General features: G+C 34.8%; 1 protein-coding gene across 2 annotated transcripts in view; it reads left to right on the top strand.

Annotated features, from left to right (window-relative positions):
• The window catches only part of Rich (Guanine nucleotide exchange factor subunit Rich), a 579939-nt gene that overhangs the window by 418008 nt on the left and 143453 nt on the right, over positions 1-18478 (top strand). For both annotated transcript variants that reach the window (XM_090378010.1, XM_090378009.1), the window contains exons 26-27: positions 6068-6104; positions 11913-12189. In XM_090378010.1, coding sequence (XP_090234136.1) covers positions 6068-6104; positions 11913-12189 — 314 coding nt within the window. The remainder of the gene's footprint in view (positions 1-6067; positions 6105-11912; positions 12190-18478) is intronic.

Genomic DNA, 18478 nt, shown 5'->3' with positions numbered 1-18478 from the left:
TTTCTCACCTGCAGTCATTCAAAGTACAGTCAATATTACTCATCCCCTGGGTACCTCAGATCACAACTTGGGTAATGATTTTTTTCTCCAGTGGAGCCCTTCTCATGGCTGTTCTCAGCTTCACATTGTTTGGAATTAAAGAATGTGAAATGGGATAGTCTATATGATTCTTAGAATCATATAGACTATCCCATGTGAAGACAGGATATTAGAGCTGGAAAAGGAATTAGAAAATGTGAATTGGAATATCATCAGTTTGGCTGAAACAAGAAGAAGAAATGAATCACTTATAAGTTTATCAAGTGGAAATCTGCTGTACACCAATGGAAACATTGAAAGGAGTGAAGGTGGAGTTGGGTTTCTGGTCCATAAAGATTTTAAAAACAACATTTTGGAATTCAAAAGTACATCACCAAGGATGTCAAGACTAATACTCAAGATTTCTAAGAGGTACAAGCTAAAGATTATAATGATTTATGCACCAACATCGAGCCATGATGATGAAGAGGTTGAAGAAATGTACACTGAAATTGAGAGTCTTCTAGATGAGCAGAAAACCCACTACACTATTATTATGGGGGACTTCAATGCTAAGGTTGGAAAGAGGCAAAACAGTGCAGAAAGAGGAACTATAGGAAATTTTGGAATTGGTGAAAGAAATAAAGGAGGTGAAAGACTTGTGGAATTTGCAGAATCTCAAGGAATGTCAGTAATGAACACCTTTTTCAAGAAAAGGGTGAACAGAAAGTGAACATGGAAGAATCCAAATGGATTAACAACTAATGAAGAAATCGACTTCATCCTCACTAACAGAAGATATATTGTGAATGATGTTACCGTCCTGAATAAGGTAAATGTTGGAAGTGATCACAGAATGGTAAGATGTACACTTGATATAGATGTAGGAAAGGAAAGGAAAAAACTGACTCGAGTAAATAATACAAAAGTCTTTGAAATAACAGAGGAGGAGAAAAAGCAGTATGTACTGGAACTTAAGAACAAGTTTGAGCTTCTGCAGACTGCTCAGGACCAAGATATCGACGAGGAATATTACAACTTTCTGAAAGTGATAAAGCCCAAGAAACCTATAGGGAAAAAGAAATCCAAAGAAGAAAAAATTAGTCAAGAAACACTTGTCATGATGAACCGAAGACGACAAATGAAGAGCAAGAAAAACACTGACAGGGAGAAAATTGAGTATACTGAGTTATGCAAAGCCATTAGAAAGAGACACTCAGAGAGGACATAAGAAGATTTAACACAAGAAAAGTAGAACAAGCATTAAGGGAAAACAAAGGATTTAAATCAGCAGCCATGAGCAGTAATACAGAAAGACAAATGATACTGAAACTGAAGAATAGCGATGGTGTACTTATAAACAGCAGAGAAGGCATAATTCAAATAGCAGAAGACTACTATAGAGAATTATACAAGGAGCGAGGGAATGATACCAGCAGTGGGGAAGATGGATTGCAAAGTAGCAGCACATACGACATACCCGATATTCTTCCTGATGAGGTAGAACATGCATTGAAGAAAATGAAGAATCGGAAAGCCCCGGGGGAAGATGAAGTTACTGTAGAGTTGTTAAAATTGGGAGGAAGAGACATAACACAAAAACTGGCAAGGCTCTTCACAAAGTGCATTAGAAAAGGTGTGATGCCTAAGCAGTGGAATAATGCAATCATAGTTTTGCTGCATAAGAAAGGAGATAAATCAGAAATTGGAAATTATAGACCAATTAGCTTGTTATCCCATATCTACAAGTTGTTCACAAGGGTCATTACTAACAGATTAGAAAGAATACTTGATGAGAATCAACCGAATGAGCAAGCTGGCTTTAGGACAGGATTCTCAACTATGGATCACCTTCACGTAATATCACAGCTAATGGAGAAAGCAAATGAATATAAAACACCATTATGCCTGGCATTTGTGGATTATGAAAAGGCATTTGACTCCATACAGCATAAGGCAATGTTTCGGGCACTGGAAAGACAAGGCATAGATACTCCATATATTATGATTTTGAAGAAAATATATGAAAGTGCTACATCCTTTATTAGACTAGACAAAGACAGTAGCAAATTTAAAATCGAGAAAGGAGTTCGACAAGGAGACACAATATCTCCGAAGCTGTTTACTGCTGCCCTTGAGGAAGCTTTCAGAAGATTAGACTGGTCGCAGAAAGGAGTCAATGTGAACGGGGAGTACCTAAACCATTTACAATTTGCAGATGACATTGTGGTCATAAGCCACGATCCCAAAGAATTAGAGGAAAATCTTAATCAGTTATGCACAGTTAGTAAGGATTTTGGACTAAAGATGAATATGGCTAAAACAAAAGTAATGATGAACAAGTATGCCACGGAAAGGGAAATAATGATTGAAGGAGCAGTAATTGAAAAGGTGGAGTCATATACTTATCTGGGACAAGTTATTAGTTGTAATAATGATAAATGGCTGGAACTCAAGAGAAGAATAAATTTTGGATGGATAGCATTCAGGAAATATAGTCACATACTGAAGAGCAATATCCCAGTTTGTCTGAAACGTAAAATAATGAATCAATGTATACTCCCCACCATGACTTATGGAAGTGAAACTTGGGCACTCACCAAAAGAATGGAAGAGAAGCTAAGAACTACACAGCGAAGAATGGAACGAATTATATTGGGAATCAGACTGTTAGATAAGAAGAGAAACACATGGATTAGGCAGCAAACTCAAGTAAAGGACATTCTTATCAAAACTAAAGAACTAAAATGGTCTTGGGCAGGACACATAGCTCAAAGACATGATGACAGATGGACTAAGAAAATAACAGAATGGTACCCAAGAGGAGCTAGAAGAAAACCTGGAAGACAAAGGCGGAGATGGATAGATGAAATTCATGAGTTTTTGAGTAGTAAATGGATGGCCAGTGCTCAAAACAGAAGGAACTGGAAAGTTGCTGGAGAGGCCTTCATCCTGCAGTGGATTGAAAATGGCTGATGATGATGATATGATTCTTATTCCTCTTTTCTTTAGTTGGATTATTCTTAAGCCTTTCAATCCTAATGTTTGCTCAAATTTTGTCAGTGTTATTATTGTACAGATGGAATCCTTTACTCCACATTCCACCCTAAAATCATATACTTTATATAAACCTTGGTTTTCCAACATACGTGCTAAGGCTGTCCAAGACAAGAATGCAACGTGTTGTAATTAGCTTGTATCCAAACATTCAGCTTTGTTTTCTGCATACATTAAAACTAAAAACAGTTGTAAAACAATTATTAATAAATCCAAGCTCTATTTTGAAAAGTCTTACACACAGCTTGGTTGGCCATACCTCCCAAATGCTTCCCACATCTGGTTGAATCAATGCCACGTCAGATAGCTGCTGTACTGAGGGCAAAATAAGAATAGAAAACTTGCTTCTTTTCCAAATGATAGTCTGTGGCCAAAACTATTAGTTGAAACTTCTGCCCATCTATATTTCCATTTCTGTTATCAAAAATCCAAAGAAAGAATCATGGTAACCGTGTGCAGCATTGCAACTAGAACTCACAAATTGTTGCTTTTTGTTATTGGTAAACCAACTAATCCTAGAAAATATAAATCATTCATCTTTAACAGTTTACTATCATTCACAAAAAACTGGATGGTTCTATTGCATGCTACTTTTTTTCCAACTCTTGTGTCAGTAATCTTGGCAAATCAACTCTTGCTACCAAACACACACACTCCACTCAATGACTTTTGTGGTTTTCCAAGAAAAGAATGCTAGAAGGATTGTGAATAATCTTGCTGCAAGCAAGATTGCATTTTTTTTTTTTTTTTTTTTGTGTCCTTAAAACATATTGCACCTGTTATGTGTCACACATTCTTATTTCACTGGTGTTTTTCATTCTGTATGAAAGTTTACTTATATCCAACCAGTTCGTATAAAGGGTAACAACACTCTCTCTCTCTCTCAATTATCATTCCATTGCACTTTCCTCTAATAATTGCTTCCATAGCAAAGATAAAAAAAAAAAAACCTTTCATATCTTAAACTATATCAGTACCTTCCATCTGATCAGTAATCACCAATATGGATTACATCAGAGTTGATCCACTGGTGATATATTGGCTTAGAGTGAGCTTATGCCACTCATCTTTGGAAAAGCTTGGTGAAACTCAAGCAGTTGATTTTGATCATGTTTGGCATTAAGGTCTTCTAAACAAACTCCCATCCATTGGATTGCCCTCTGTTTTTTGCAATTGGGCAGTCACTGTGGGTAATAGTAAATGGCTACCGTCTAACTAATGTGTTAGTTTTATTATTAGTAGTTGCAAACAATGCAAAGAAATAAGCTTAATACTATATTAGCCAAAAGAAAAAATTTCATTCACTTCATCTGATTATTCCCTTTAATAATTTTCCTAATCCTTCCTAAAATTTGAAAGAGAGAGAGATAATCTTTATTGCAATTTTAGTATACAGAGATGCTAAAATTTGCAAGATTACCCTTCGCCCTGTAAGGCCAGAGGTTATTGTTTTAATTTATTCTAATTAATGTTACATTAATTTATTCAAACTGTTCACTTCTACAGTGCCAGATGGAATTTGTTCCAGTGATCGGTTATTCTCTGACTGAAAGTAAGAAATGGCTGAAAGCAGCCTGTCTTTTCACATGTCTGTCTTGCAGTCACCCTTTTTCAATTTAAATTTGTCCCCTTATGGGTTTTGTCTGAGTAGGAGTAAGGATGCCATCAGCATATAGGTTACTTAGTCCATTTAAAGCCTTAAATCATTCAGGCTCCTTGATATCACAATTTGCAGGACTAAAGTCTTGGAAAGAGTACCCTTTTGGCCCAACTCCAATCTAATTTCCCTTCTCTGCATCTGTTCAAACAGGTCACCATTCTTCTTGAAATGGAACTTCCAGGCTTCCCGACCAGTATGTAGTACTCAAGATTTGCCATAATCATTGTCTTATACAACACAGTAATCACTTCCTTTCCCTGCTTGCAAAATTCCTGTATATTACTGGTAGAATACCATTAGTTGTCCTAGTAGTCTGTCTGCACTGATCTATTATTGTCAGGTAATCCTGGGTCTCTTTTGTTCTTCACTACCTTGAGAATGGTACCACCTATTTGTTTGTTATTGTTATGGATAGAATTAATCATAAATTAATGCTACCCATATGCATTACTTTATATTTATTAATATTAAACCTCAATTGACTGTTCTTAGTTCACCTGCCTAATTTTTCTAGGTCTTGTTACAGTAGTATGCCTTGATTCCTCTCATAAACCACCCTACCAACTTATTATCCACAAACTTGGACATGAAGCTTCATATGCCTTCATCAGTATCATAATAAAAAATGAAAGCAGTAATAGGCCTAACATTTGAGGTTTAGGTTAATGATTTTATGACACATGAGCATCTAAGGCTATACAGTGAAACCAGAGGGATTCCACTAATAACATAAGTACAATAAGAGCAGTCTCCACTAATAATCACTGTCTTTTGCCACTCAACCATCTCTCTCTCTCTTTATCCATAGCAGTAACTGACCCCTGATGCTGTACTGATCCAATTTATAGTGGTCTTTTGTGTGAAAAAGTATCGAAAGCTTTACTGAAATCTGGTGTGATATTAAAATTATTATTTTTTTTTACATTTGGTTCTTTTGTTATATCATACCAACTAATCACATTGGTCAGACAAGATTTCCCCTTAACAAATCCATGCTATTATTGCTGTATATCTGCATTCCTATAAAGATGATCATTACTTTATTGACCATTGGTTCCATTTTTTTTTCCTGGAATGGAAGTGAGACTTATACATCTCTCTCTGTGTTTTTTTTTTTTTTTTTTTTGCATATCCAAAAAATTCACAGAGCTTTATTTACTCAACTATATATTCCAGCATACACACACACAGAAATTATTTAACCTGTATTTTTATTAATGCCCATATGAAAATAAATGAGATTAAACTACAAGTTTTATTTTTATCAGTTCATGTCAATATTTTATATCATGAGTAATTTCTTCCACTATATTTTTAATCTTTCATTTATAGCTTTCCAATGACTTAGTCAGGTTTCTAAAAGCAATAGGTAAGTGTAATATATATATATATATATATATAAATTTAATTTGCATTTGCAATTTTTCTTACACACACATGCGCGCATAATGGCACCTTATGTCTAAAAAATATATAAATTCATACACCGACCATTGAATAAAATTTAAAATTTAATATGACTACAATCTTTACACAAAAATATTTACAATAAACTATTGCGGAATGCTAAAAACTGTAATAAAAGATCATTTACAATAAAATTTGCTAAAATATAAAACATTAAAAGCGCTAAAAACCTGAAGCTTTCGGGAGTGTCAGCTCCCTTCTTCAACAGTGACATGACTTCCTGCAACATCTCCTTAAGTAGCAGGCTCACGGTACCTCCACACGTGGTATTTCTCCACGTGGTTCAATCGGCACATGGTCAGAACTGGAAGCGGAAATGTCTCGGGAACGTGGCAAAGAAAATCGTTCATCCGACCTTAATATAATTGTTTCAAAGATAGGATTAATACGTATATCTCTATTCATGGTATTCCTACTTGATGAACTAATCCGTAAACCCTCGAGCCATTTACGCTCCCAGTATCCATGTGCACGATCCAAAATAATAGCGTCCTCCGGGGAGATTTGATGCTGCTTCTCCCAAAAATGTTCGGCCACAGCAGGCTTGTTGTATTCAGCGGTTCTTATGGCATTTAAATGTTCCCCCAGACGATCCCTGAGCCGTCGTTTTGTTTCCCCCACATAACACTCCCCACAATCCGGGCATTCTATTCTATAAACCACTCCACTACTAAGATCTTTTGGTATGCAGTCTTTGACCTGAGACACAGCTGTGCACAGTCTCCGCCCAGGAAGCTGTACACAGCGTGTCCCATAACCCCGTAAAATGGCACCTTATATTGGACTGAGCATTATATAGGAATAGCACTAAAAAGGGTCATGAAATGGTACAGGAAACCGCTGATTAGTGTGGTTAATGAATCCTTAAAATATACTGCACATATTAAAACCACACTAATCAAACTAAAGAAACAATGGGAATAATTATAATGAATCCTTGAAAATTATGAAATTGTAAAAACATATTTTTTCTTACTCAACATGTACCTATAATGCACTGCATAGTTCTTAAATTATTAAGGAATAAATTTAAAAAAAATAGTATGATTTAAATTTTATTTTTTGCAAAAAAACTTATCTAACTTCAATTGAACAGTGGTAGCTTTCTTCCTTTCCTCCATGATTTTGCGATAACAATCAATTTGCTTATCTAACCCTTGACGAACGTTCATGCTTCTCTCTGCATCTGGATCAATCTCTAGTATGAGTTCTTTTGCTTTTTAAAGTGTATTAAATAGTTCAAGTTTTTTGAATGAAAATTCTTTGGGAGCAAATTGCTTTTCTTCTGCTTCATTTCCGTCTTCTTCCTTGTATGCATGTTGATGCTCACTTTCAAGAAGATCGTTGTTAAGAGATCTTCAATTATTTGAAGATCTCTGTTTGAAATTTTGGTTGTCATTTGCAAGAGATCAAGTTTCAACATTCCAAACATATATTAGTTTTATTGAAAAAGATAATATTTCAGCTACAGAAGTAGCTGTGAATATTTAAAATCTTATGAACATATTAGAAGCCAGAAAAAATGAACTTTTTAGAACAACAGATGTTACAAATAAACTAAAAATGTTAGTAGATGGAGGTGAAATTAGTGAGGTCACATTTTTTGAAGTAGTTGAGAACTTTTATGAAACCAGCTTAGATATGTAAACAAGTGGAAATGCAGCTTGGGAAATACTGAAAAATTTAAATGGGTATTACTGAGAAAGTTACCTGAATGGAAAGAAATACAAAACAGTTGACAGAATTTTAAGCATGTTTGACAGACATCGTTCATATTTTCTTTCTCAAGCGAAATGTTCTGTTATATTGAAAAAATTATTTGAAGATCCCTGTTTGAAATTTTGGTCGTCATTTGCAAGAGATCAAGTTTCAACATTCCAAACATATATTAGTTTTATTGAAAAAGATAATATTTCAGCTACAGAAGTAGCTGTGAATATTGAAAATCTTATAAACATATTAGAAGCCAGAAAAAATGAACTTTTTAGAACAACAGATGTTACAAATAAACTAAAAATGTTAGTAGATGGAGGTGAAATTAGTGAGGTCACATTTTTTGAAGTAGTTGAGAACTTTTATGAAACCAGCTTAGAATATGTAAACAAGTGGAAATGCAGCTTGGGAAATATTGAAAAATTTAAATGAGTATTACCGAGAAAGTTAACTGAATGGAAAGAAATACAAAACAGTTTCATTGAGGAGCTTATTACACGAACAAGAGAAGATGAAACTCGCATATTTGATCAGTGGGCATTTATAAAAGCAATAATTGTCAGGCAGTTGGACACGTGGAATGAAGAAAACATTTCTGTATCTGATAGATGGGTTCAGATATTTTCTGAAATGCATGAAAGATGTCTAGCTTTCCAGGATTTTAGTAATGCAGAATTTGTTCTTTGCCTACCTGGAAGTACAGCTTCTGTGGAGAGAATATTTTCCATAATGATTAGCATGTGGTTGAAGGAGAAATCCACATTAAATGTTGAAGCCTTGAAAGTCATATTAATTATAAAGCAAAATTGTAATATGGAGTGTGATAAGTTTTACAACAAGATCTTAAAAGACCAAAATGTGTTACGCAAAATAAGTTCATCCGAAAAATATTCTTGATGTGAACTTGATGATGTGCAGTCCCCCTCCATGTCGACCTAAAAACATTTTGTTGAATATTTTTTATGCTCTTTCCGAACAATATTTCTTCTCCCTGTCCCGTTTTGGCCTCAAGGAATTATGGTCATCCATGAGTCATGAAGGTAGGAATGACAGTAACAAACATCTACTTAGCCAGAAACATAAGGATGCTGAGAAAAAAAAAAAAACTTGGAATTTGGTTCAAAGCATCAGCTTGTTCATCATCTCATTTTCATCGTTCCCCTTAAAAATATATCTTACCATAATTCTTTGAGGCTAAAACAGGATGGTTTTGGCCTCAAAGAATTATGGTCGGCCTATCTTTGGGGCTTTATATGTCAAAATTAGTCCTAGCTCCACCCTTCCCAATTCAGATGTCTAGTTTCCTATCTTTGCAGATCACGTCAAGCTTTCCTGATTGTCTTCATGCACTCTTTATCAGACTGGTTGCCCTTCTTTCGATGACTCTTTTAAGAAATGCAATGTCTATTTTAACCAGGTAAAAGATCACATCACAATTACCATTTCACTGACAATTTGGGTAGCAAGTCTACACCACTTTGAGGAAGTGTAGTAACCTGACTACTGTCAATCATACTTGCCCCTCCCATATATCATTTGATAATTTTGAGAGACTGTTGTCCTGAATTACATTCACATAGCTGCCAACTTTTGAAAGGATGGAGATAGGTAACTGTAAACAGGAGGAAACCAGGAGATTTTTTGGAAAAAGCGGTGGTTTTTAAAAATTCACACTGCACTAGAAATTAAATTTCACCAATAGCATTCACATTTTCTATTAAAATACAGCCATAGGACAGTTTATTAGTACAGTATGTTTTCAATAGGTGTGGATTTCTGTTTAGATTGTCTGTTAGATATCAACTGATTATTAGTGCTTAAAGAAAGATACTATTGCAGACTTTGTCCTTTTCAGAAATGTTGAGTCAAACTTTTGTTTATAATAATGGCACTGCTGTTTAGACTTATCTGTCAACAGCATTTCCAAAACTTCACCAGAAAGAGAAATCAGTTCTCTTTGTTATGAAAGAAGAATTGATGCTACAAAACATATAATTTCTTTATTTTCAATGATATGATATTCTTTTTATCTTAATTAAGATATGAAGAATATCATACCATATCTATACATATGAAGAATTAAGATTAAGACATTAATTTAAATTACAGAAAATGTAATTAGTGCTTTCCAAAACCTAATCCAATGGAAAACAGTTCCCTGTGTGCATGGGGTTTTCTACGACAATCAGCAGATGTCAGGAACAAACATTCAAGGAATTAATCATGGAAGCTACTAAAAGTTTCATACCTGTTAAGAAATATTGTTCAAGGTTTAGGCCTAAATGGTTATCAAATGAACTAATGAGACTCGTGACAGAGAAGAAAAATGCATGGGATGTATATAAATTATCAAGCGACTCAGAAGCCTATGGCAGGTATAAGCTAGTTTGTAATCAGGTCACAAAGGAGGTTAGGCAGGTGAGGGCAGATTACGAGAAATGTTTGGCAAAGGATGCTAAGAAAAACAGCAAGGATTTCTTTACATATATAAACTCTAAAAGGAAGGGGATGAATCTGATTGGTCCACTTGATATTGATGGTTCGACTGTTGATGATCCTGCTCAGATAGCAAACAAACTGAATGTGTATTTTGCATCTACATTCACACATAAGGAGTTATTAAGGCTTGAAAATGCCAGAAGGTTATCAAATTGTAGCAGGGTGCTTAATGATTTTGTAATTACTGAGAACAAAATGGAGGAGAAATTGTTGAAGTTAAACATAAGCAAGGCACCTGGGGTGGATGGGATCTATTATCCCATAATTATGAGAGCATCCTTGGACTCAGGGGGAGGTCCCCGCGGACTGGAGATGTGCAAATGTATCCCCAATTCACAAAGGGGGATTGAAGGGTGACACAAGTAATTACAGACCAGTTAGTTTAACTTCTGTTCCGGGTAAAATAATGGAGTCACTGGTTAAAGATGCATTGCAGGATCATCTAGACAAGGCTGCAGCAATAATTCAGACACAGCATGCATTTGTGAAGGGAAAGTCTTGTCTGACAAATTTGATAGGATATTATGGTGTGGTTACAAAGGAACTGGATGCAAAAAATAATTTTGATATCATATATTTAGATTTCAGGAAAGCTTTTGACACTGTTACGCATGGAAGACTATTGTACAAATTGAAGCAGAATGGTATTAAGGGTAAGTTGCTACAATGGATAAAAGGATGGTTGAGTGGGAGAAGATAGAGGGTGGTAATCAATGGGTGCTGCTCTTCCACTTGTTCAGATTACGAACCTAAGGGGGTCATAAATTCAAATTAAGAAAAGACAGATGTATAATAGATGTGTGGAAATTTGCTTTTAGCCAGCAAGTGGTTAATTGCTGGAACAAACTTGCATCTGTCGTTGTGGAAGTTGATAGGTTAAATAATTTTAAGGAGGAACTGGACAGGCATTTGGAGGGAATGGTGTGATTTTTTTTTTTTTTTGGCTGATGCTGCATAAGCTCATACACTTGCTTTCTTGCATCACATGCCACTACTACTACTACTATTCCACTGCTTTGGTTTTCACACAGATCATAATAAGCTGATCTTTGGGCTTAATAAACTAGTCATACATGGCTCTGTTGTGTAGAACTATAGCTAGTATTAAAATTCAAGTTACTTGTGCCAAAGATCTTGCTTGTGTACATAGGTTTCAGTAATGTATCCACAGGATAAAAATATATTTGCATTAATAATATACAACTTTATCTTTTAACTGTTATTGATTCCTGCTGAATATAAAATTTACTGTAATTCATTCATCAAGATTCAAAATACATACATTCAATGATTTGTTTTGGAGGTTGCCAAGTGAAATGAAGAAATGGTGGAGGGGGGTCACTGAACCCCACATCCAGAAAATAAGTAACACACCCTTATATTCGGTGATCATCCTTCTTAATGCACAGTTTTCTAAAGAACTGATGATGGTCATTTAGTGAAAGTTACACTATAATTATATGCATTAAATACTTGTGTTTTTTTTTTGTTTTTTTAGATCCAAATGATGCTGATTCGGCACCAAGAGCTTCTATAGCCTTTGGTTCTTCAAACAAATACAGTCTTCCTCATTCAACTCCTCCAGTCAGTCCAACAGAAGATGATTTATCTTTTGTTTTGGGAACTGTTTCATTTAACAGAGGCCGCTCACATAGTGGAAATGTTGTTCTTGCTTCCAAGTCATCGCCCATCAGTAGTGCTGATATTTCAGGGCATACTTCACATCAAGATTTATCTAAAACAAGTAGTGATCCTCGTAACATTCCACGCAAAAGGTATTTTATATTGAAATTGGAACTGAAAGCTTAAAGAATTAGAAGTCTAGTTTTTTCTTTGAGTTAACTTTTTATTATAAATTGTTAAGTTCTGCCTTTTTGTTTCCTTATTAAATGAAATAAAATAGTATACTCTATTTTAAACTTGTTTCTTAAAAGCACATACATTTCAGAGATTGCACGTCTCTTTTGCTAGAGTGATTGACATTGTGGACTTCAAACTGTACCATCTCAGCTTACAGCTGTGATACCATTGCTTATTCATTTTCATTTAATGAACAGCCTCAATGCCCTCTCCTAGAGTTGTGAGGAATTGAAATTGAGAAATTCAGGAGATAACTCTTTCTTGAGAAAGAAATGTTCATTGACCCTTTCACCAGTGAGTTGCTGACATGTGGGCACCTAGTCAGTTTCTGATTGGAATAGGCTCTGTGGAGCAAGTTTGTTGAAATTTTAAAGTTTTGTAAAAATGAAAACATGGTACATAAAAGCTTTTAAATATTAATTTATTCTTATTCTGACTACATTGTAGATACTGGAAAGCATCAATTTATGAAGCTATAAAATATAAGCAAACTTATATTTGAACTCACTACTTATATTTAAATATCTCATGTTGTGAATCTTTTCACAACAAACTGAACTTCTCATTACACTTAATAAGCAATATTTCCCAAGTAGAGAAGATTTATCATTCATTTTTGATTCAGTACCTTCTCACCAACAAGGAGATCTCTGAAATGGTGCCATCTGGGTGGGGCACCTTGCTGAGACTAAGCAACATTAGTCCTCTCTACTTGGAAAGCATTGCTTATTTGACGTATAATGAGTGGAGCAACTCAAGAGTGGATTCACAATATTAGATGCTCAAATAATGATGCTATCTGCAAACTGATTACTTATTTATTATAGCTACATAAATAACTAAAATGATGATAATAAAATAGCATATATTTCCATATATGCATTACTTCTTTGGTATAGCACTGTATTTTTGGATACCCTCCACCAGAATAGTGTTATTCACTCCAAGCACCCTTGGGAAGAGTTATTCATTAGCAGGTTTTTAGGTGCCTGAGTAGCCTTGTCAAAAGTCTGCAGTTTATACCTTCAAAGGGGTATACTTTGATTTTAAATTAAATTGACATCAGAGCCAGAACTAGGCAATCCTATGCCTGGGGCAAAAGTGTTATAAGTATGCCCCCATTATATGCAGGTAGCTAGGGTTGTTGACGCCTGTGGGCAACATGTCTTCCTGGCTCCCCTGATTGTGATAGAGTGTAATGTGCCCCTGAAGCTCAATGCTGGGGGAGTCCCCCCCCTTGCTATACCTCTGCAAACTTTATAAATTTATAAAAATTATTGCAATGGTTTATTCGCATATATTTATTAATAAAATAATTTAAATAATACAATGATTATAACAAAATAAAAATATCAAAGAAAAAGAAACTTTCAAATATTCATTTATATCTACAGAGATTTTAATTCTGTATAAACTACAAAGAAAGTACATATAACTACAAAGAAATTAGAAAAACAGATAATTTATATATCTAATATAAAATCATAGAAACAAAATATTGCAACATATGGTACTTTTAAAATTATAACATAAACTAAAAATATGTGATGAAGATGTATTATTTTAATTGAATTTTTCTCTTTCTTTGAAGTACCTTTCACAAGAAGCTACTGTTACAGGCAGGGCAAGAAAAATTCATGGTGCTATTTCTATATTTAGATAAGATTCTGCTAGACATTACTCATGAACGAATTGGAGAAGTTGTAAAGGGATTACAGATTTTATATCCTGGTTTTTCAAATATCTGTTGAAATATCAACAGATATTTGAAAAATTTTGTTTTTCCTCTAGTGGTTAGCATTGGAGGACAAACCAAAAAGCTCAGAGGTGTAACGTCACAAAAGGGGCCATACTTTATAGAAGTTTGTAATTGGATTTCTTTGTTATTTTCGAAATTTATAAAACACTGTTCCTCCCTGGTATTTTTTTCCATAAGTGATTATAAACCCCGAATTTATAATTTTTTTCACTCTCACAAAATCACAAAATTTTCTGGAATCATATTTAGCACGTACAAAGATACTGCAGTATTTCTTTTAATAAGATTTTTATTTTGAATAAAGAACACAAGTTGACCAGAAGCTATTATCCGTGTCTGGAATACGCCTTAATCTTTGGACTGACTATAGAAAGTATTTGACTAGCATGACTTCTCGGTATGTAAGATAGGTGGCTGCAAATGTCTTACACTCCACTTACATTGTGGAACGATAATCCCTTTAACCCTTAATTTGCACTTTCTAATTGCTTAAATTGCCTAAAGGTCAGAGGTGGAAACAAAGCATACAAAGTTAAGTCTCTCTTAATCCGTCGTTATATGTAAATTTTCTTCATTCTACAGAAACTTTTAAATGTAATTACCAAAAGGAATTCAAGAATTTCGCTATAAAGAAGTTTGTTAAACACAGGCCCGACTGTAATTAAATCAAAAATAAAGCAATTTTAAAATATATAACTGGTCGGATGTGCCCTTAAAATGCTGGGGCTGGTGGCCCGCTCGCCCCATCCTAGTTCTGGCTCTGATTGACATTTAACCAATATTGAAATTAATGAGAAAATTCTGAATTTCTGGACAAGTTGGAACTGCTGCAAAGCATTTCCGATTTATGACAAGAAGAAAAGATATCAAAAGCTTTCCTGAAATTCAAGCATATGATGGAATTATTTTTTGCATCAGTCCCTTTGTTACTGCATCACAGTATCAATCAGATTGGTCAGACAAGATAGTCTCTTAACAAATATATGCTGTGATTGCAGTGTAACTGTATTCCTGTTTAGATGATCCTGCATTACTTCTTTAACCAGTGACTCCATTATTTTCCCTGGAAAACAAGTTAAGCTAACAGGTCTGCAATAATTCATGTCACCATTTGTGAATTGGTGGGGGGGGTCAAATTCACACAACTCCGGTCCATAGGGACTTCCCCTAAATCCAAAGATGTGCTCATAATTATGGCTAATAATTTGCTTACCTCATTTAATAAAATTGGATAGATGGCATCGACACCAGGTGCCTATTTTATGTTTAGCTTCAACAATTTCTCTTCCACTTTACTCTCATCTATCACAAGCTTCCTGTTAGAATTTGATAAACTTCTGGCATCCCCTTCCCTAAAAAAAATTCTTCGTGTGTGAATGTAGTTGCAAAATATCCATTCATTTTGTCAGCAACCTGAGCAAAATCACTAACATTTAAACTATTGATATCAAGTAGACCAGTGTGATTCAACCCTTTCCTTCTTCTGTTAACATAAGTAAAGAAGTCTCTGCTGTTTTTCTTTGTATTCTTTGCCAGATACTTTTTGTAATTTGCCTTAGCTTCCCTAACTTCATTTGTGACTTGATTGCGAGTAGTTTATATCTACCATGGGCTTCTCTGCCACCTGATAATTTACATTCATCATATGCATTTTCTTCTTTTGTCATTGACTTGGCTTGTTATAGCCTCGACATTCATCCTATGCATTTTCTTCTTTTGTCATTGACTTGGCTCATTATAGTCTCAGATGCTGATGAATCATAAAACTCTTAATCCCCCCTTTCTGTGTCATTAGTTCATCTGTCATCCATTTAGATCTATGCCTTGGAACAGTATTTCATAGTTGGTATAAAAAGCCTAGTAGATTCTATGATTATTTCCCTGAATGTGCCCCATTTAAATTTGCTGTCTGTCTGAGCCCACTGCAGTCACCTTTACAAAAACAAAAGCCCCTCCCTTTACCCTTTATGGTAGTTACATCTTTAAGTAAATCCTGCATCGGTACACTCTGATCACTGCCACCTAGTGGTTCTTTTGTTTGAAGGTTCTTAATGCATGGCAAGTCGCTGTTGATAATTAGATCGAGAGTATTGCTTTCCTTTGCTGCCTCTCTAACCTGTTGATGTAAAATATAGGCATCCTTTACATTCACAAAAGTTCTTCTACTCTGTGAGTGACAACCCACAAGTTCCAGTGAATGTCTGGAATGTTAAACTCTCCCATTAAGACATTTTGATTTATTGGTCCACTCTGTTTCTCTCAGTTGTTTGTTATACTCATCACAGTCATTTACCCTGTAACACACACCTGCTCTCATTTTTGTTTTCCCGGTGTCGCTGTTACACCAAATTTACTCAACGTTGTACTGGCCACCCTGGGGTGCCTCCGTAGCCAGGTGGGCAGGAGCAGCAGTGCGTAGCACACGCTTCTTGATTAGACTGAGGTTCGAGCCCGTGACCACCAAATACGGAGGATGCGGAAAGGTCGGGGAATGACCACCACATATCCCCGGAGGAGCAATATGGCCTTAGTTGCTAATGCTCCTAAAAACCAAATAACAAACTGGCCACCCATATCAACTAGATTCACTTTCTTAGATTTTGTGATTCTTAAATAAGAGTATAACACCTCCCTTCCCTATACTGTCTGTCCTTTTTTTACATATTGTACTCTCCATACCAAAATTCTCTCATGTGTCTAATATCCCTAAAATATCTGCATTCAAGGACTTAATTGCTTCCCTTGCTGCTGCAAGATGAAAATGATCCTTGCAACAGTGCAAGGATCATTTTCACCTCTGCCTATGGCTGTAGTTAACTTATTAGTCTATGTATTCCCCCCCCCAAGCCAGCAGTTTTTTAACCCACCTAACATTGCCTCAATGTCATCAGCAAATATTCTTGCACCCCTTATATTTAAATGCATCCCATCTCTGTAAAAGAAGTCTCCTGTTAACAAGCAGAAACCATGCTGAGAAATATTCTACCCCATGAGCCTTGCACAGTCTCTTGAGCCAAATTGATTGATATTATCCATTTCTGTCTTCTTTATATCAGTATGATAAAAACATAATAATAAAAGCTTTATCTACTGGCTCTATAAGGGATGGATAATATAATTAATATTAATAAAGTAACCATATTTTCTATATGTATTATATTGTTTGTGGTGGTGGTGGTAATTTAGATGTAAATTAGCATAAAGGGACTGCCAATTCTAGGTATGTTAAAATCATGTCAAAAGCAAATGTAATGATAGTGTGTATAAATCAAACTGCCTCCTGATAGATATGTCAGTGCTCTCTCGCTAGAGCTGATAATGACAACCATGCAACTGTAAACAGTGGCATCAACTATTTAAATAAGTGATTAACTAATATTACACACAATTTAATGATAATGACTGTCATATAGAATTTAAAATCAGATTCACAAATAATAATATATTTTACATCCAAATGATTGCAGGAGTACCTTTATATAAGATGGTAATGATTGCTGACTCAGTCAGTCATTACCATCTTACATAAAATCTCCATCTGGTTGGCTGTCCCTGCTCTTTGGGTTGAATGTAATGTTTTCTATTTTTATATAATTATTTAATTTTAGTTGAAAAGCTAAGTTAAAATCTAATAAACTGTAATAGTCTCTGGTAATTATTTTCTTACAGCCTAAATTTTTGTTTGCATATTGTATAACCTGCTTTCATCAGTTTAATTAATCCTAGAAACATTTTTGCTATCGTAGTCATTCAGTGTTATGTAGTTTTAAAAATCTGCTGTTTTTCGCAGTGATCTTCATTACTCAAAGAAATTAAAATGGTTTGATGTTTTGTTATTCCTCCTTTGCTTCAGAAGAACCAGTTCAATCTATGCATTACCAATGATGAATTAATGTATTTTTAAATACAGTGTTGTATCTGATTATCTTCTGACAATTAGTCATTATTCTCTTCCTTGGCATTTTTTCTGTTTCAAGACCTGATTTGGTTTCAGGACAGCAAGCAGTTGTGTGGTTGAACGGTATTGCTGTACCTCAATTGTGATTCTTTAGAGAGATTAATATGCTAAATGCCATTAGACACAGCATTTGTCCGTGTGTGCATGTTTTTAAGCATTAGGCTGCATGACACAACATTTATGTCACAATTACTTTATTTTTTTGAACATAGTGACTCTAGCTTCATAGGTAACATATTCTTTAACGTAAAATGAATTTAGATGGCTTGGCAAATATGATTTTGATTTTTTTTTTTTTTTTGAATGGATCATAGTATATCTATCATGGTTTATTGATCATGATATAATTATATTTTAAAAAAAATTGGGGACCCCTAAGAAATCTACCTTTTATTGATATTAAGGATATTAAAGTGTTAAATACTAGTTTTTTTACATTCAAGCTTTAATTAAACAAGTGCACCATAAAAAATCAAATAACCAACCA

Source organism: Mastigoproctus giganteus, chromosome 7 (genome assembly GCF_048544385.1).
Source record: "Mastigoproctus giganteus isolate SK-2022 chromosome 7, ASM4854438v1, whole genome shotgun sequence".
In the NCBI taxonomy this organism is placed as follows: Eukaryota; Metazoa; Arthropoda; class Arachnida; order Uropygi; family Thelyphonidae; genus Mastigoproctus; species Mastigoproctus giganteus.
Note: the sequence above shows the minus strand (reverse complement) of the source record. Positions and strands in the feature narration are given on the sequence as shown.